Source organism: Homalodisca vitripennis, chromosome X, assembly GCF_021130785.1.
Source record: "Homalodisca vitripennis isolate AUS2020 chromosome X, UT_GWSS_2.1, whole genome shotgun sequence".
Lineage (NCBI taxonomy): Eukaryota > Metazoa > Arthropoda > Insecta > Hemiptera > Cicadellidae > Homalodisca > Homalodisca vitripennis.
Window position 1 is genome coordinate 8,016,570 of NC_060215.1, and position 20,357 is coordinate 8,036,926.

General features: G+C 33.4%; 1 protein-coding gene and 1 long non-coding RNA gene across 2 annotated transcripts in view; both read left to right on the forward strand.

Annotated features, from left to right (window-relative positions):
• Positions 1–7,087, forward strand: part of LOC124369348 — a 170,568-nt gene extending 163,481 nt beyond the window's left edge. Inside the window, 2 exon segments of the mRNA XM_046827325.1 lie at positions 1,094–1,150; positions 5,792–7,087. Coding sequence (XP_046683281.1) covers positions 1,094–1,150; positions 5,792–6,487 — 753 coding nt within the window. The 3' untranslated portion in view covers positions 6,488–7,087.
• A 1,221-nt stretch (positions 7,088–8,308) lies between these two features.
• Positions 8,309–19,607, forward strand: LOC124368642. The gene is made up of 2 exons (XR_006922978.1): positions 8,309–17,529; positions 17,607–19,607. It is a non-coding gene; the product is annotated as an uncharacterized LOC124368642 (long non-coding RNA).
• The last annotated feature ends 750 nt before the right edge of the window (positions 19,608–20,357 follow it).

Below are 20,357 nucleotides of genomic sequence, written 5' to 3' on the forward strand. Positions count from 1 at the left end.
GAAATAAAACATCAACCAAGGTAAGTTACTTTACTATTTACAACTTAACATTACATTACATTCAAAATCAGATGTCTCGCATGAAAGGGCTAATTTACAATACGAAAATATAAATTTTACTTACGGACAAGGCGCGTGAGGTGTCTCTCCTCAGCAAGATGGTCAGTTACAAATGTCTCGAGAGAAATATAATACGCGTGCCAATTAGGTTACTAATCCACCAATATTTTAGTTCCAAGAACATCGGATGTAACTTATATTAACCAGTAACGAGTATCATGGTTGCGAAAATATGTATTATATAAAATACAACTAAATAAGTACTAGGTTTTTAAGAACCATATGATGGAAGAAAAAGGTTTAGGCATTGTTTAAAGGTTGTCGGTGCTGACAGTAAGCTACCAAGGTGTTTTTATAATAAAGCAATTTAAATTCTACTCCTGAAAATAACGTGATTCTTGATAATTTTACCAGGATGAATTTTTCCTCAGAGTCCGTTAATGTCAGTTATTAGTTGTCTTTAAATATATTATAGATACCTAAAGAGATTACATCGAATTTTAGACCAAATAGCCGCAAAATTAACAGCTTTTAAGACTAAATGTATAAGTTCAAGAGAATGCCACCAGAACTCCTTTGCCTGTGCTGAGAGGGATTTTGTAGCTCCTTTGGCATGTATTGTAGACCTAAATTAACCCACCCAAGTGTAAGATGTCTGCAATGATGATATCCGAATTACAAAACCCCTATATTGAGCTAAGCGGAAATTAAGTTGATACCTTTGAATTTCGAGCGAGGCAAGCCTATATTTATCAGTAATCAAGGTTTTCGCCTTCTTCCTAAGATTGATTCAATATTTTAATTATTTTTGTACGGGTTTGGTTCTTACGATTGAGTTTGTTTTAATTATATTTTAAAACGTAGATTTATGACTAGTTTACGTAGAAGAATCAAATAAATATTTATTGATTGTATTTATGATCAATGTATGATTATTATAATGATACTGTGAAATAAACATGTCTAATGTATTAAAATTGTGGTTAAACATAAAACTACTTCTATCAGATATTATATTGTTGTGATGTTGCAGAATTCTGGCAGGGAAGATAGTTCCGATGCAGATGAAGCAGCTGACCCTCCTTTCATGGTATGTAACTTTATAATGAGTGTGTTGGTTTGTGTTCCGGTTTATATAGATGACGATATTAAAATACAACACTCTAAATATTATAAGACTTTTTTGCTATACGAAAGGTGTGTTCAAAATAATCATTTCAAAATTAAGGATCAACCCAAAATTATCTTAGATACAAGAAAATGTATCGTGTTAAACTTAGGAACCTTCCTGCTTGCTTAAAACAAGTGTGACGCTCATTTTTAACGTTACATTTTTTACACGTGTTGAAAACAACCAGTCGATTCGTTTTTTACTGGGGGTGTGAGACAAACTATTCGGTAATCGTACCATCAGTGTAAGCTCCTTAGGAAGAGGGGTACTACGCACATACTTTTTGGCTGGATAGTAACCAAAGTCGCACAAAAAATCAGGTAAATAAATTGTTTGTATCGTTTTGACGGCATTTTCTCTCAAAAACTATAGAACTATATGTAGACTAACCCAACAAAACTTTTGATACGCAATACTGACTGAACTAACTTCTGTAACAGGATTACAGAAAGGTTATACAACAATATATATGTTACAAAAGTATAACACTACGTGATATATATATATATATATGTATATATATATGTATATATATATATATATATATATATATTATTTGTATAAAATTACTTTACAATTAAAACAAAGTGTTTTTAAAACATTGGCACTATATTTCGGTGAAAAACCGTCTTCAGGTGCAAAAATTTTATAAAATATAAAAATATAAAAGTAAACAGTACAAACGAAAGTAAATAAACAGTGAATAAGTTATAATAATAAATACAGATGACATGAACTAAACAATAGTTCCATATGTTGATTTCAAATTTAGACGTTTTTGGCTAAGTTATCTGATGTTAAGTCCATGTGGAATTTTGCTCTTTAAAACCAATTGGTGTGCTTGTTCTAATGTTCTGAGGTAAATTGGGTTTGAATTTGTATGTACTTGCCGAATAGGTTTGACTGAATATGTATTTTCAAAAGTTTCATTGTGATTTATACCATGAGTGCCGACAGTTTTCTTTAAATCTTGGTGTTTATAATCAAATCGGTGTCCTGTCATTCTTGTCCTCAAGGTATTTGTTGTTGAGCCAATATAATCTGCTGGACATTTTTTACATTGAATTTGGTAAATCACATTTTTAGATTCACAAGACAAGTTTCCGATGATAGGATATGTCTTGCGTGTTTTGCTACTAGTGAATTTTGAAGAATTTGGTAACATTTTACAAATCAAACATCTTGGTTTATTACACGGATGTGATCCTTTTTGTTTTGGTATTGATTTTTCATTGGTGTTTGTCATTGGTAATTTAGGTTTGACCAATATATCTTTAAGAATAGGAGGTCTTTTAAAGATTACTCTAGGAGTTGTTTTAAAAATATCATTAGTTGAACTAGAATTTTGTAAGGTATTAAATGCTATTTTAAGAATATTATTAATTTTGTGAAGCCTTGGATGGTATTGAACTATTAATTTTGGATCACTGTTTTTATATTTAGAATAAAGTGTTGTCTTTTTTACATTAAGTTTATCTTTATGTAATTTTCGTGGATAACCTCTTCTTAAGAATGCGTTCATAATATCGTCAATGTATTTTTCCAAGTCATTTGTATTACTACATAATTTTTGAGCTCTGCATGCTAAACTTTTGGTATATTCCTCTTGATATGGACTGGATGACAGCTGTCGTAGTTTAAATACTCCAAATTATTCGTTTGTTTTACGTTTATTTTGCTTTTTAAATGTCCATTTTCAATAAATACTTCCATATCTAAAAATTTGACTGATGTTGAAGACGTCTCAAATGTGAATTTTAATTTGCTAAAATTGTTTAAATGTTCTAAAAAGTTGGTTAAATTATGCTTCCCATGTGTCCAAATAAAAAAAAATGTCATCAATAAAACGTTTCCAAAATATAGGGTTGTAATTTTGACTGTTGAGAAAATCTGTTTCTAGTTTTCCCATGAAAAGATTGGCATATGACGGAGCCGTACGAGTTCCCATGGATGTGCCTTTTTGTTGTAAATAAAATGTATCCTGAAAACGGAAGCAATTCATTGTAAGCACAAAATGGATTAATTTTGTAATAAATGAAGTACGAGGTTTTGTGTCAATTTGTCTTTGATTAAGATAGTATGTTACAGCTTTAATTCCTTCATCGTGTTCTATATTTGTGTATACAGAAGTGACATCAACAGTGACCAATATTGCATCCTTAGGAAGAGGTTGGGGTACATTTTTAAGTTTATCTAAAAAGTCATCAGAATTTTTTATGAATGATGGTAGATTTTGGACAAAGTCCTGTAGCTGGTGATCCACATATGCAGAAATTCTTTCTGCAGGTGATGAACAAGAAGATACTATCGGAAGTCCTGGTGGTGGCATAATTTTCTTGTGTAATTTGGGAAGAATATAAAAGACTGGTGTACTTGGATGTTGTGGTATCATTAAAGCTATTGAACTTTTGGACAGATTTTCATTTTCACAATTTTATTTAAATATTTTGAAATGTCGGAATAGAACTGTTCTGTTAAGTTTTTGTCCAGTTTCTTATATGTATCTTCATCACTTAATTGTTTGTTTATTTCTGACACATAATCAACTGTATTCATTATCACCGTAGTATTTCCTTTATCTGCGGGAACAATAATTATGTTTTTGGTTTTTCGTAAAGATTTTATGGCTTTTATTTGTTTGTCATTAATATTAGTGGTTTTCGGAAGAAAATCAGGAAAATTAGGATCAGCTATATTAGATATGACAATATTGAGAAATTGTTCAAGAGGATGATCCGAACTTAGTTTGGTGCTTCCCAACTAGATTTAGATTTAAACTTAATTAGTGACTCATCAATTCTGTTTTCAATACATGGTAATGTGGCAGGATTGTTTGAAAAATAGTGTTTTGTCCTAACTTTATTAGCAAATTCCAATGTATCCGAAACTAGTTTAATATGATGCGTGGGGGCAAAATTAAGTCCTTTTGATATCACATCTACTTCATCCTTGTTGCTCTTCCTGTAGTTCGTACGGTTTGATTTTTGAGTTTGTATCTTCTTCAGCTTCAAACCTCAATTTGTTCAGATATATTTCAGAAATGCAATTCTTGCTGAGTTTGTGTTCATGTCACAAGTTTTATATCACCCATTGTTTCAATATTTTGTTTTCTGGACCATGTGGCTTCAAATATTTCTATTATTTCCCAAAATTATTGCTGCAATTTTTACGTTTTAAAAGCATTTTTATATATTTCAGGTTTTTAACCTGAAAAAGAGGGTGGATTAAATATAGTATTTTAAAATTAAAACTAAAACATATGCTACTAAAGTACAAATTGTATTGTGTCTATTTTTCTTAAATATCGCTGTTCTTTATTAAACATAAGGACTAAATAGCTCATAACAAAAAGGAACAAAATCAAACAAGCCTGAAAAAACCCTAAAATAAATGTTTTCTTCTCTATGATTCAGATAAAATCACATTATATATTCTTTACGAAATTTAATAAATAATGTTGAAGCATGAATTGTCTTCCTGTACCTAACTTTCAATATGTAGGATAAAATGGATAAAATGTACATAAAATTATTAAAATCATGGCTTCTCAAAACTTGTACAGCTATGTATTAATTGTCTTTTCGATAAATATATAATTTATACTGAATATAAATTTATGGAGTAAATCTCTGTAAAAGAAAGAATACTATTAATATTTGTACTAGTTACTCTTTAACTTCGAAACGAAATTCCACCCTATTCGATACTCATACAAAGAGTTCTTTCAAGACAAAATACATAGATTCCAAAGAGCTAAACCCATTCATCTATCTATCTCAACCCCATGGTTGTATTAGCTTGCCCGTAAGCTTTAGCAGCGTTGACACACTCTACGGCCAAACATGTCACAGTTGAGAGGTATCCGTTTGTTGCTTCTGGATTGCGTAAGAGTATTTTTAAAATGGTCGTGCTCGATTGTGTCTTAACAGATTTTGTTGAAACAAGTAGGCCTACCGTTGGAACTGTTACAAAACTTTCAAAATATTTGGTACTTTGTACATTTTTTTATAACTGATATAATACAGCTGATACATATCAAAAGACGCAATGTTTACTGCTCCCGGCTTGTACAAGTGTGCGTTTAAAGTGGTCGTGCTCGCTTATGCTTGTACGGATTTCGGTGATACAAGTACGTTGGAATGTTAATGAAATATTTCAAAAATTTTGTTTCTAGTGCATTTTTTATAAATGTACTGGGTTTTTTGAAATTTGACTTTTCAACAGACGCAATTTTGGTTAATATGAAAGAAAATAAAGAATTATCTATGTAAAATATTTCTTATCTATTCAAACCTATATGCCAAATTTGGTTTCTTTAGTTTAATTTTTTAGAGGTAATAATTTTTATATGAAAATACAAAATGGTGGTTAGCAACTAAAGGATAGATTTGTCGACCTATGTGTATGTGACATGTTTTTTATATTATGTGTACTATCAACCGCCATAGAATTTTTTGTAAACACTATGTATATACATATTGTTTTCTCGACAATATTGCATTATATGTTTTACGATATGTTTATACATATAATTCTTTGAATTCCTGTTTATTTTTTCAGCGAGGGGATTCGGTAGACACGGTGTTATCGTCACCTAGAAGAGGCGCCATGCGGTGGAGAAGGAACAGACTGTCGTGGGAAGATCATTCAGAAGAAGAAAATCTGGAACTAATGGACTTGCCAGAATCGATGAAACCACAAAATATGTGGAATTCTACGAGTATCGACGTATGCTCCGACTCATCGAGTAACTACGCGAGTGAGACGGACGATGTCTTTCACAATGACTGGGAAGTCCAGATGTTGGCGAAGGAGATGGAACGCAGAGAGAGTCTGCAGGAACCAGAACAAGAGCTTCGGCAGCTTTCAATGAGAGAGTTGCAGAGTAGTGTTCGCAGACGGAGAGCAGCTAGTTTGGATTCCGCTAGCAGGGATAAGAAAGCTCTCGGAAAGAGGGTGAGTAACGGCGAGAGCAACGAGAGCGAAGAGAGAAGAAGAACTCGGCTTCAAAGTGCTCAGTCACTGGAGGATCGTAACAATATTTCGAGCGGTCTAACTGCTCTTTACCGGCGAAGTATATCCATCTCCAACTTGCACAGTTCCTTATCCAACAGTCTGCTCAGAGGACTGGGGACATTCGTACGAGGAAACATCCCCACTCCCCCGGCCCATCAAGAGCCATCCACCGAAATGGTTCCGACCATATCCAAGACTTGCCCTCCTCCATCTCCCCCACCACCCCCTCCAGACATCTGAGTCATGACAGAAATGGTACTCAGATCTGTGTTGTGAACTATACCTGAGATCGGGCCTAAAAGACTTTTTGTCTAAATTCCATTGATGTGCTGTGAATTAACTACATTTTTGTAATTGATATTTTTTATATTTATGACTTTAGAGAATGTCATGACATGAGAGGTGAGTGTTCACCAAAGCCATATATTTTTATTTCATAGTATTTTTTCATACATTATTTTAGAGAGGATGCACAAATAAATATACTATTCGACTGTGTTGTGTATTCTAATAATTTTATAACGTTTATTTAATGTTTTTGTGGGATCAAAAGGGATCACATCACAGTTTTATGTCCCGTTCACTTTTTGTTCATTCCTAATTGGATATGCCTTACATTTCTGTTAAGGAATTATGTAGGAATAAAGGCCTTTTGAATTGAGCTCTTGTAAGATAGTGCCTAATGAAGTTTTTGCTCTGTATCATAATAACTAATGTAATATTTTAAATAGTGAGCTTTGAAAAATATTTTATATCCTGTTTTCTTCTAGTATTTTAAATAAACTCAAGAATAGTTATTTAAACAGACATATATTTTTCTGATTTATATAACCATCGGTTTAAGAGATGTTTAACTTTAAATACATCTTGGAATATCCTTATAATAGAAGCTATACAAAAATCATATATTACAGTACACAACTGTTTATTTTCGTTCATATTACTCATACTAGTTTCGTTTATATGTTCTTTCTCACAGCCAAAATTCAGAACAGGGACCAACGTAAGCATCGTGATCAACGAGCAAACAACTTATTGCAAGCAAAGTTTTCTGTTCCCATTACTGAACTATTATTTGCTTTGAAATTTGTAATTTGCTATTACTTTAATAGCGATTATATATTCAATTAAAACGCAAAGTATCCCATAACTGGTATACATTCATAAAGTACATTAAAAATAAGTAAGTTTTAATTGTATTAATACGTAAAGTCAAGAAAATCTAATATTAAAAAAATACTTCATCTTTTAATTACATTTGGCATGAGGTTAAAATGGCTCAAATATGAAAAAGGTTTAAAATGTATTATCTTTCAATGTTTTAAAATGATGGGACATTATTTAAATGAAATACGGTACATTGGAGTATGTCTTACCACATTTGTCATATGAACCCAGGCTGCCAACGTTCAGGTTCCAGGTAGTTTGCGCTCTCTACTTAACTGATAGGCTCACATATTATAAAACAGTAACTATCTTCTAAAATCTCTCTCTTAACTCAATGTTTGGATATATCGGCCTCATTGTACACACTCATCTTGAAACAAGAAATGTCAACTGACACTTTTTAAATTTACCATCTCTTATTTTAATATGGCTCCACAGAGAGCTGGAAACATCTTGGCTGTTAATTTCTATGTTTTCACGTTGAATAAATTAAAGGCATTTATAAAATAATTAGTATCTTCTTGTATATGTTTTACCGAAAAAATAGTTTACATCCACAAAATTCGATGAATACGATGCTATTAACAAATATCATGTTGGTTTATTATGAATAATTTGATGAAATGCTCTTCTGTTTAAGATTTGTTTTATAATTAAACTAAACAATAGTATTTCGTTTGCAATTTTCAATACCACTACTCGAGTTAACACATAAATAAGTTTGTGATCTTCATACGTGTTTTAAATAATAAAATAATAAATAAAAAAGTAATTTTTTAACTTCATCTCAACTTAATTATTTAAATAATTTGACTTACAGTGTGCGCATGCGAACGCACTCTTTCTCTGTCTTCCATTCTTCTACTACCTGACTAAAGAAACAGTTCAATTCAATTCAATGTTTTTATTGCATAATAGGTCATATAAATTGCATCGCAATAACCATAAAATTTAAAAGCTAAAATTTTGCGTCCGTTCATTAAATTGTTTCTCATTCAGATTTACAATTTTCCATTCACCCAAATTCTCATTCATTACATAATTTTTCCTCTCTAATTACATGGAGTGTCAGCCAATTATATGGTCTCCCAGTTTTGTGTCATGAAACTGTCTGTACTACTGAAAGCTTCCGAGACCAACGTGGTTTTCAGAACAGTTTTAAATGACTTAAGCATTGTGACATTTTTGTTCGAATTGACAGTTTGATGACGAAATGGTCTCCTGCCTGCGAAGGCAATCGTTATTACGCCACCGTCCTATGTTTTCCGGTACGGTAGTTAGTCCTGCCTCTAATGTCACAAGAGAATACATCACTAACTCTTATGACCTTGCATTTTGATTTGAAAAAAGGGATATTCTAAGAATATAGAGAAAGGGAGGCGTCATCAATTTGAGGCTTTTTAATACTGATCTGTACGACTCTTTCCATTAAAGTTTACATTTATTCTGACTGCTTTTCTCTGCAGGGAGAAGATTCTATGAACATTTTTGAATACACAGTCTCCCTACAATATCACTCCGTACGAGAGATGTGGGTAGATTATTCCATAATACGCAGTCAACAGTACCTGAATTGGGCAGTATTTTGAAAGCTGTGTCAAAACATAAATACTTGAAGACAGTTTTAAATAGCCACTGTCAACGTGATAATGCCATGCCAACACTCTATAAAGGTATATGCCAAGGAATTCAGTTGACAGGGCGTATTCGAACTCACTTTCATCCAACATGATTTTTGAATTCCAATCTGAGTCCGTATTTCGACGGATTGTTTTGAGATTGAGCTCAAGTGCTGGCTTGCATTGTTTAGCTCTGTGAATGTCACCATTTCCAGTTCTGGGATTGATCTTAAAGTGAAACAGAGAGTCGAGTAATCTGCGTATGTGACAGTGTGCCCTTGATTAAGAGATGAGCCAGTGTCTTTGACATACAGCAAGAAGAGAAGTAGACTGAGTATGAAACCTTAAGGGACTCTACAGCTCAGGAACTCCTCCCCCAATTACATGTCTGACATTGCTATACACTATTTTCTATTAATAAGGTACTATTTGAGCTAATCCAAAGGCACTAACCGTATCCCGTAATATTCAAGTCATTGTGTAATTATAAACGCAGTCAAACTCTGTTGATAAGTCTAGAAACACGCTAAGTGTGTCTCTTTGACCTTCAAGTCCATACACTATCAAGTCAACTGGACACACGACTGCGTCTAACGTTGACTTCCCACTTCAAAATTCAAATTGTTTATTGATAGAAGAATATGAATCTCCAAAACAACACGATCCGAATTAAGAAGGCCTTTTTAAAATTTTTCTGAAAGTCGGCAAAATCAAAATTTGTCGGTCATTTTAAAAATCTGGGTGACTTTGGCTGTTTTAAGAGAGGAGGGAAAAGTTCCAGAGTGACAAGTTGTGTAATTAAGTGTTCGAGTAGTTTCAGCAAATGAATTGGGCACTGTTTTAGAAGCCACGTTGACATATAATTCAAACCACTCGAGTTTTTTTATGGAAAATCTCTTAAAACTCTGGCAATTTCCTCCTCTGAGGATGGTGGGCTCCATACTGATGGGGACTAAATGAATGGATCTGACGCGGACTGAGTCCTTGGTCACCTCCGGCCCTGGTGGAATCACTCACTCTCAACTCCTTTGTCGGTATATGCATGATTATTGTTAATTATGGCCACCACGGTGTTTAAACATATTTCACACGACTAATGCTTTTGTGGTGTCATATGCTTTAACAGCTCTGATAACCGGCCTGTAAATTCGTTTGTAATTTTAGACTTGTTGAGTGCATGGAAATTTCGGAGAGAAACAGCAATTCCAATCGCGAAATTTATATACTTTTGGTAACCAAATCGTATTTTCGTGTTCTCGGTTTTGTTGTGTTATTTTTAAGGGACAGCTCACGTTCAAGTGAAAGGTAAAGGCTCCTGCAAAAGATTAAAATTGCTGTTCCACGGGATCATCAAAATTTAGAAAATTTCAACTTTCTCGGGAAAGCAAAGAGTTTGGAGTACGATGTGTGTGGGCCTCGTGTTTCTGATTGTCTTCTGTTGATTGGATCCCGTGTTGCCCGTGACCCTCGATTATTGCCTGCTAGCCAAAATGTACCGAGAGGCTGTGTTGATAACTTGCACCTCATAGTTAGGCTCGTTGGACTGGTTTGGTAACGATGCTGTCGATTTGCTGTCGCTGAAGTGTGGTCATCCTTGTCGCTTACTTTATTGACCAGACGAGACCGAAAACCGTAAGTAATAATTTTTTATCTTTACAAGTTTAGGTTTCATAAAGAATAAATTCACATAGGCCAAAAGTGGCTTTTAAGATAAAATAAGATACCTTTTATATGAATATAGTACTCAAATCCTTAAAAAAATTAGGATATAATTCATTCTCTATTGTTACGCAATTAAGAACAATTACATACTCTTTATTTGCAGTGCGAGTTTAACCTCAAAATTGCATTATTAATTTAATTGTTAATTTAAACTTGAATTAACTATCATAACTTTAAATGCGAAATAATCCATCTACTTTTCTTCTGCCCAGTTTATTTTTCAGTTTCCTTGGGCAGTTCCAATAAGAGGGCCATCTCCTTTACTGTTTAAATTACCGGTATCTACCTTAAGTGGACCATACGGTTTCACTGTTTAAACTATCGGCATCTATTTTTAAGTGGGCTATCTACTTTACTCTTTAAACTATAGATATCTACTTCAAGTAGATCATCTGCTTCACAGTTTAACTACCAGTATCTACTTTAAGTAGACTATCTCCTTTACAGTTTAGACTACCAATATCTACATTAAGTGGTTCATCTGCTTCACTGTTTAGACTACCGGTATCTACTTGAAGTGGACCATTTGCTGTACGGTTTTAACTACTGGTATCTACTTTAAGTAGACCATTTGCTTTACTGTTTGAATTACCGGTATCTACTTTTAAGTGTACCATCTGATTTACTATTTAAACTACTGGTATCTACTGTCTAATAGAATTGTGTTTTTCTTACAAACAGGTGTCGGCTGTCCTATAATGAAAACGTAATTCTGTGGTCAAGTATGACAAGGATGCTGTAGAGATTGCACTTTCTCCATCGTCATAGTCTTTATTAATCTTAGATTTGGACGACGATTTTGTTAACTTATTGGATAGAATTGTTACGGCAATTTCCTAAACCACTTACAAATTTCTTGCGGGATTTGACGATCTTAGCAGCGATTTACTACTCTTTGTTACGTCTTAAGGTAGACTGCAAGTCACCATGTGTTTTAAACACCCTTAACTTGCGGAAGAACTTCTCTTTCCTCTTGCAATATATTTTCAGTGACAGCTGGGCCAAGGTTTTGCCTTGTGTTTTGGGGTTTCGATCTTGGATCCCGATCTCCCGCACGGTTTTTTAGTACTGAAAATCCCTATATCTAAACACGACAATCCCGGAATTTTCGGTATTTAAAATTTACAACATTTCACTAAAAATAAGTCATTATTGAGAATTTTTGTTGTAAAGAAGTACAATTGTCATACAAATTAATCTTATAAATGGACAGACCAGATGACATCGTTTAAAAGTAGTTTTAAACTATCTATTGACCACAATACCACAATAAAGTGTTGAAGCAGAGAGAGCATTTCATCTCCGGGCTACATGTGCAATAAATTAAGAACGCGACTAGGATATGAAACGTTAAATGCACGGGTTTTTTCCGCTCCCACTTCCAGTCATCATAAGTAAAATATAGGATTAGTGAAAGATAATGATTAGTGTGGTGTGTAATTTTAATCGTTATTATTTAATTTTGTTTGAATTTAATTTGCCATCACGAAGTATTTAAAATATTTCATTTAATCTAATGTCGACTATGCATTTTCAATATAAAATTTATTTTGCAAAAGGTATTTATTTGTACGTTATTTATTTTATTCAAATAACTCACACGCTATATATTGAAAATTAAACTTAAATATAAGGAAATAGGATGATGGTAGTCATCTATATTCAATTTGACGGTTTTGTATTTGTTCTGTAATTATATATAATTTGGCAAAAAATAATATTAAATAATACTCATTATTCTTTTGCTGCCTATGTGGTCAAAATGCTACCTACAACCAGACAAATTGTATTCTAATTAAGTTATACGTTCAAAAAACTAAATTTAGATTTTTGAAAGTAATCAAGCCAAGTCGTTAAATTAATATTGTTCTGCGTAATAATCTAAATTTTCGATTGAGTTAGTGTTCATTTCATACAATAAAAACATGTATTCAACAGTTACATTAATATTAAATATCCATAGATTAATCTCTACCTGCCAATAATTGAAATTTTTAACTATGTTGACATAGTAATAGCTTTGTACATTAATACAGATTGCGTCTATGTCCTTTTCTCAAATTTGAGCACCAAACATTGTCTAACCACTGCTATGCCAAGTTAAAAGTTTACTGGTAAAATCTTTAATGATTACTTTCTCTATCAGTCAAATAAGTACGAATATTCCTGAAAAACGTGTGCTGAGTACTTGAGCTTTTTTCTGAACCTGTAATGGGATTCCTTGTATAAGGAAATATTTTCTTAATTTTTTCTTATTCTCCGAACTGATCCCTTAAAATCTTGAAACAGTAAATACTGCAAACTACAGTTATGTTCGTATCAAGAACGCTGGGTGCATTAAGGGTGAAGAGTTATGACTTGGTTTATCGAAGTTTCTGCTTTCCCTGTCTGCTACTTGTAACATTATTGTGCTCTCGAATGTGATTTGGTTGTTATAAAATGCCAATTAGATGTTAAAGCTGAGATATCTTTCGTTAATCTCGTCTGGATATTTTGCTCCTCCTTGATGATTCTGAATAGTGCTCTAATTAGGTGTTATATTGAACAAGATGTTGTTATAGTATTTCTGTTGATGCTGAGAAGAAAAAAATGTTATTGTGTTAACTGTTGTGTAATCTGGTCATTAATTAATTGTTTAATGTTGACAAAATAATGTCATCTGTTGTCTATTGCTGGAAGTAATTATGTCGTTAGTTGAACAATGAACATGTCTCTTCACATCTACTTTAAGCTTATGACAAAGTCAATGTATCTTTGTGTTTCTCAGATTGCAGGAAATCGTATTCAAACATGCATTTCGACTATGAAACAGAAATTTAGATATTCAAAAATATTTCCCTTTTTACAATACTCTGACCGATTACTTCATAATATATAGACTGTGAAATGAAGCTCGGCATTGTTATCTTACGTCTCAAAAGCAGTTCAGATATTTAAAACTGTACGTATTTTAGAAAAACCATTTTAGCTATAGAATATAATTCAGAATAACTTCTACTTAATGATGAATGCATTTTGAGATTAATAGAGTAGTTCAAGAGTCTTTATTGAAAATACTTGTCTTTTTGTACTTATATATGATTGCTGATTTGTAAATAAATTTACATAATAAAACAGAATACAGAACTCAATATTGTTTGTTTAAAAATAATATTTTTTTATTTCAATTTGTATAAATCTTATTGTTAAACTTTCAATAAGTTATCTGTATTATAGTTCAATTACGTTTTTTATAATGTAATAATGGAATATTTATAAGCCAAACACCATAAAAATGTATCTAATATAAATCATACAAAAGCCTTAACACAATTAATAAATGTTAGAAAATAGATTGTTAAGTTTTGCTATACAAATACTTCATAGACGTTCATACCTATCTTCATTACATTTAACTAGGAAGGGCAAGGTCTAGAATATATTATTATACATATTAAATAATAAAGACTTGACGGGAGACTTAAGGTGATATATAATAATGTAATGTATATTAAGTTTGGTTGTATGGCGCTAGCCTATATAAAATGAGGGATGTAAAGGATAATAAGCTTATGTGAATGAAAATTGTATTGCAAACTAAAGTATTTTACATCTGAAGTCAAGGTTAAAATATTTTTGCACTTTTATAGTGTATTACTGTGCCTAGGAACTAACTAACTGTACAGTAATGTTCCTCGAGTAACTTGTGTAAGCCAATATCCTTGCCATTCCTTACATACGGTTTACTATAAGATAGACTTAATTCTAGCCATTGTTGATTTGATCGCACAAGTAGTATAAATCTGACAAAACATCAGCATTCCTCACATGTGCATCTAACAATTTTACTTGATATCTCACTAGACACTCAATTATGTCGAATATATCTCAATAATATTATCTCAATTTTGTTGAAAACTCACAAGTGTTGAAGGTTTCAGGCAGTATTTAGAAACAATTTTGTTTTAAAAAATAACAAATAAAACTCGACTTTGGTATGCGGAACATTACGACTTGCTAAAAGTTTCTTAGTTAATTGCATTTTAGTTTCGATTCCTGATTAATTTTCCCAAGCTTGCTGAACCATCCAGCTTGAGTTAACACGTAGAGGTTAACGTTCTAATTGATAAATTTGCAAACATTTTATGGTAATTATTTAAGTTCTCTTATCAAACAAGTTACTATACATTATTATCTATTCATTTTATCAAACTAAATGTAATGTTTTTTTAGTGTAAACATACAGTACCCATGAAAAAATGTAACTAAAACATTTTTATTTACACATTTGCACCTTGAACCAACTTTAAAAATAAACTAGGAGACACACGTTAATTTCTGGAGCATAATTTGGCTTTCTGGACTCGCTTCTTTCCTCATAGGCTAAAAAATGTGTTTTTCCCCAATAGCGAATTTGTATCTTTAGCGCAGAGCTAACCAAATTTTAAGCCTTAACTTGATACCAACACAAGTATAGTTAAAATATTTTGTGCATTAAAGTTTTCAGGTAATGAGGATAACATCAATCAACTTTTGTATATGTATTCTGAATTTTTAAGAAAATACTACAATTTGTATTCAACGCTCAAGTTTACATTTTTAATGTTTTTAAATTCGGGTGCAAATTCAGGATTGTAGGCCTCTTCTAATTTATTCAAAAATACAAAAAAACTCCCATTTGCGGTGGCCTTCTGATTAAGAAATTTTTTTTAAAATTTTCAGCTCCAGTCTGTTCAAGAAGCTTGCCTAAGTGCTGTAACTTACCAATGAGTTCCGTAAGAGATATAACATGCACTATACTAAATGTTCCAAAAGCTTGTACTCTTTCTCTCTCCCTCTCTTTCTTTATTTATCCTGAGTTCGGCAGGGTTGGTCCATCTACTTTGATGCTCGTCCTTTGCCAAGGAACGGATTACCTGACGTACGTATCTCCTAGATATCCAACAGGACGGTTCAGTTCCACGAACTTTGTTGACGATGCAATATTTTCCAATTCATCAGGGGTTTCATTAACTCTAATTTCAGTATATCCTGGAACCCAAGAGAAAATGAGGTTGTTGTGTAATCTACCCACCTTAAAGACTGCAATGTAAGTCCCGGACGATCCTTCACCTGAACTCATCATAAGACAGGCTCTAATGACCGAATTTCCTGGAACATTCTTCAAATCACAGGTTCTCACAAGAGCATTTCATACAGCTGTAACTTCTGCCTTCCATACAGAGGGGTTCTCTCCCATAGGAAGGTAGATATCTATAGCAGAATGCTCCCCCACAGCATTTCCTCTATCGGTGGCATCTTAATCTTGGCTCTACGAAATTTGATGGACACGAAGTTGATTACCACGAAATCCTTGATCACACAGTAATGATAAATACGAACCCTTCTGAAACAACCCCAGCATCACAAGAAGTGTTAAGTATGTGCAATTAGACTACCGGTTTTTAATCATCAAAACCATAAGATTAGAACTTCAGTACTTTCTCATGCACTGTACAGTCCGTTACTATTAATATACTTTACAAGAAGTTCTCGGATTAACTATTATGATACGTAAAGTTAATATTTAAGGAACAACCTCGAGGGATTTCACATCATGACTAAGAAAGGCCACCCTCAGCGTGTATTTACGAGTATATACCACAAGGATATACATTAAATAATAAATTATGATATGCAATAGTACGATAAAAATTATAATAATTATTGCACTTTATGTTTTTATGTGATTGAGTTAAACTCCTGCCTCCGGTTGGTAAATCCGTTAAAAAACGTGTCTCAGTCACGAGCAAAATTCTGCTAGCACTGTGCGTATTTATTCTGCGAGAACTTGATAAGTACGAGTGTAATAGTTATCAAGCCAAGAACTTTATGGAGATTATAAATTTAATAATAGAACGAAGACATATTACAATTAACTTGTTCTTACACTTTTATTTTAATTAGTTGTTATGAAAAGATGTGTGAACGTGCTTACTCCTTTTGGCCTAGTAGTTTTCTTTTGTTTAGTAATAATTAATATATCTGCCTTAATATAATTTGTTTGGGATTTGTTTTGATGGATTTTTGGTCATCACTATTTCGTCACATCATTTCGTAGTGTCAAAAGTTCATCGTCTTATCTGTCGAACAGTACCTTAAAATTTCTTCAACCGAGCTCTTCGCTGGTGCAACTACGTCGCGTTGTTGGAGTACGAATCACAGCACGGAACGTACAGTATGTCCAGCGGAAGGATGTGAATATCCGATTAAAGGGTGTTTTTTTAAATTAGAGAGGAGTATTGCAAGAATTTTGGGATATTGTTATGGCTAAAATGTAGGATACTGTGAAATCAGAATTATACGTCCAGCGCATAGCGCCATGCGCTAAAAAAATCGATGCGGTATAATAAAGTAAAGTTATTATAATGTCTGAAAGGGTAAGGTTGCATTTCACCAGTTTACAACCCCCAAAATGTGATATAGTGAGAAGGATGTAAATCCTTCTCTGAAGATAAGGGGCTTGCATCATCTGCACTTCAGGGGACCAAGTTCCTGCTGAATGCCCAGCTTTCATTCATCTTCTCGTTTTTTGCATTTTGCTCTCCTGATCTGCCTCATATCTCCTGAGTTGGCCAGAATGGAATCACTCACTCACCAAAGCTTTATTACCTGCCGGCCACTCGAGTACCCCAAGTGAGGTAGGTTTGTCTCTAGCTAGAAGTCTGTATATCTTAGAGGTTTATTACCTGCGGCCACTCGAGTACCCCAAGTGAGGTAGGTTTGTCTCTAGCTAGAAGTCTGTATATCTTAGAGGTTTATTACCTGCCGGCCACTCGAGTACCCCAAGTGAGGTAGGTTTGTCTCTAGCTAGAAGTCTGTATATCTTAGAGGTTTATTACACTCCCTAAATGATGTTACAAATTCTTCTCCGTGTAAGCTGCGAGCCCTTCTCAGGCTTTGTTTTACTGGGTCGGATGTATTTTTATAAATAATTTGGCGTTGTGTCCCAAATTCCATTCATCTTAGCTTTTCTCATGAGGGCCCTACCCATTTCGTCCTTTTTATTGTCGGGTCTACCCTGCAGTTTATGTTCATCCTGGTATTTAATGCAAAGATACTTCCACTATTTTCTTTCAGAACCTACACTGACATTTCGTCAACTGACATCACGAGAGTCTGGTGACAATTAGCCAGAATCTTATCATATCGTAGGCACAAGTTAAGATCGTCTTCCTAAGAGTACGTTCTCTAGATCCGGGGCTGGTTTTCCTTACCAGAAACTTCCTCTGCCAGCCTCACATTGCTCCCCAGAGAGCATAGCCTCAGCTAGCCGCCTATCCTTGAAAGAGACTGTGGCTGCCCCAGAATCTCTCTCTCTCTCTCCTTTCTCAGGGTGCTGATCCTACCTGTTTGACTTTTTGTCCTATTAGAGAGGCGAGTCTTAGAGCCACCCTTCTCTTATCGGATCAGATTTGATAAGGGCTTACCCCTGCCCTTGGACTGTCTTTCATTATATACAGGTCACCACTTGACTTTCCTGGCAAGCTAAGGTTTAAAGCCCCCCCCCCCCCCACCATTTAAAGAATCCCGGTGCCGTCAGCTTCCTTCGTTTTCCTTAGAAACGTATTTTCGAAACCTCCTTTCATTCAAGAACGGTAGTCGTACCATAACATAATCACTCGACTTTTTCCAATTTCCCTTCCGGTTTGGGTCCTTCCAGCTCAGTACTGGTGTTGCTGCTCAAATACCTTCTTCATAAATATCTTGAGACATCCCGGTCTGTGTAAAAGATGAAAAGGATAAATCAAAAATGAGAAATAAATTGGAGGAGAAAAGAAGTTCGGGTGATAGATTATTCTCCTTGGTCAAAAGAATATAAGGGAATAAGATTTGAACTAGGTCGTTTTCAGGTGAGCGCGATCTGTAAACTACTGTTAAAAATAAGAGCAGGTAGCAAGAGCTTCATGGGCACATTCATGGACATTAAAACACCATCCCCCCGAAAAGCCCTAAAATCTGATACTATGCTTTGTTTAAAATGTTTTTGAAGATGGAAGGATTGTGAATAAAACATGATTTTCCGTCGATCAGTGATGCAAGAAATTAGTGACACCGTGCTTGTTTCTCCTGAATCAATAATAACAATATTAGTACTCATAAACATTTTTGGCTTATCGTAAATTTTGTAACTGTGAACCCAAAAAAAGAATTGAGTTAATTATTTACTCTCGGTTAATTATTTGTGAGAATCTGGTCATATACAGTATATGAGACTCGTTCTTGGGTGCATTTTATAAATTGGTATGTCAGGTGAAAGCTTATATTAGTAACAGGTCATATGTACTTTAAGCGTATCAACTTCCACTATGATGGATATATATATATATATATATATATATATATGCAACATTTTCAAGTTACATAAGCTTTAAAAATATATGCTATTGGCACTGTAAAATCACGTGCTGAGCTATAATCCAGTTGTTAAAACCTCACTACTATTTAATTGAAATGCAGTCTAAAAGTATAATTTTAGTTACAGAATAATAATTGAGAAAATATTTTAAGAAACCTTCAACATAAACAATTACTAAACGCTTAATAGATTTTCATAATGATCAAACACAAAAAATAACGTATATAAAAACTCTACTTGTTGCAAAAATTATTGTTGGTGTATGATCAAAAATAATATCAATTTATATAACTCCACTTATACATTGTTGCAAATTATCGTACCACACTTAAATATTGCACAATTTCTTTTCATTTATATTTTACAAGTGGTAGTCTGAAAGTGCGTTTTAAAACAAAACAATCTTTTTATACAGCTGTTACCATGTATAATTACCATTGAATCATTGGTGGGCACGATTTTATTATATACTCTATTATTTTTTAGATTGTATCCACATGCTACGTAGGGTGAAATATACCCTTTCCTTATCATACCCTATATTGCTACTCAATATATTAGAAGAATTTAAGAGACATTTCAGTAACGGGCCACATTTATTCAATACAAGATTGAGGTGAGAGAGCTGTGAAAGCATTTGTATTCTGAGCAAGTACTTTAGTTCGTATTCTCTCAGTACTTTAAGCGTCCAAACTTTACGACCGGTTCGCCAGAATGGTTTCAAACAAAATAACTTATTACATAATAAAATTGTATTACAAAACTCAAACTTATGATAATCATTCTAAATTATTTAATAAAAGAACTGCTCTTTGACGAACAGCAGACATTTGGAGATACTTTGAGGTGCACGACTAATTGTATCGTTGTGTTGTATCTAATCATACTTAATTGTTACATGTTGAACGTGTCGTCAATGTGATCCAGTTTTGTTTCAATGTAGACACAGGATGCACATGCTTAACCTTTACCTCTAAATCAGTGTTTATTTGTAGATTCATTCATTAAACTGATGTTCTACTGAAAGGTATCAATAGTTATCTTTTGGTGAGTAAGCTAGAAACAATAAAAACTTACCTGGTAACTGTCTAAAGAATTATTTCCTTCATACCTTTATCCCCTTCAGATTAATTTTAATGTAAGTATATGTTTTAAGAATTATAACTTACGCACATTATATAGTTTGAACTTCACACATCGACCTCTTCTACCCAGTACGAGTGCA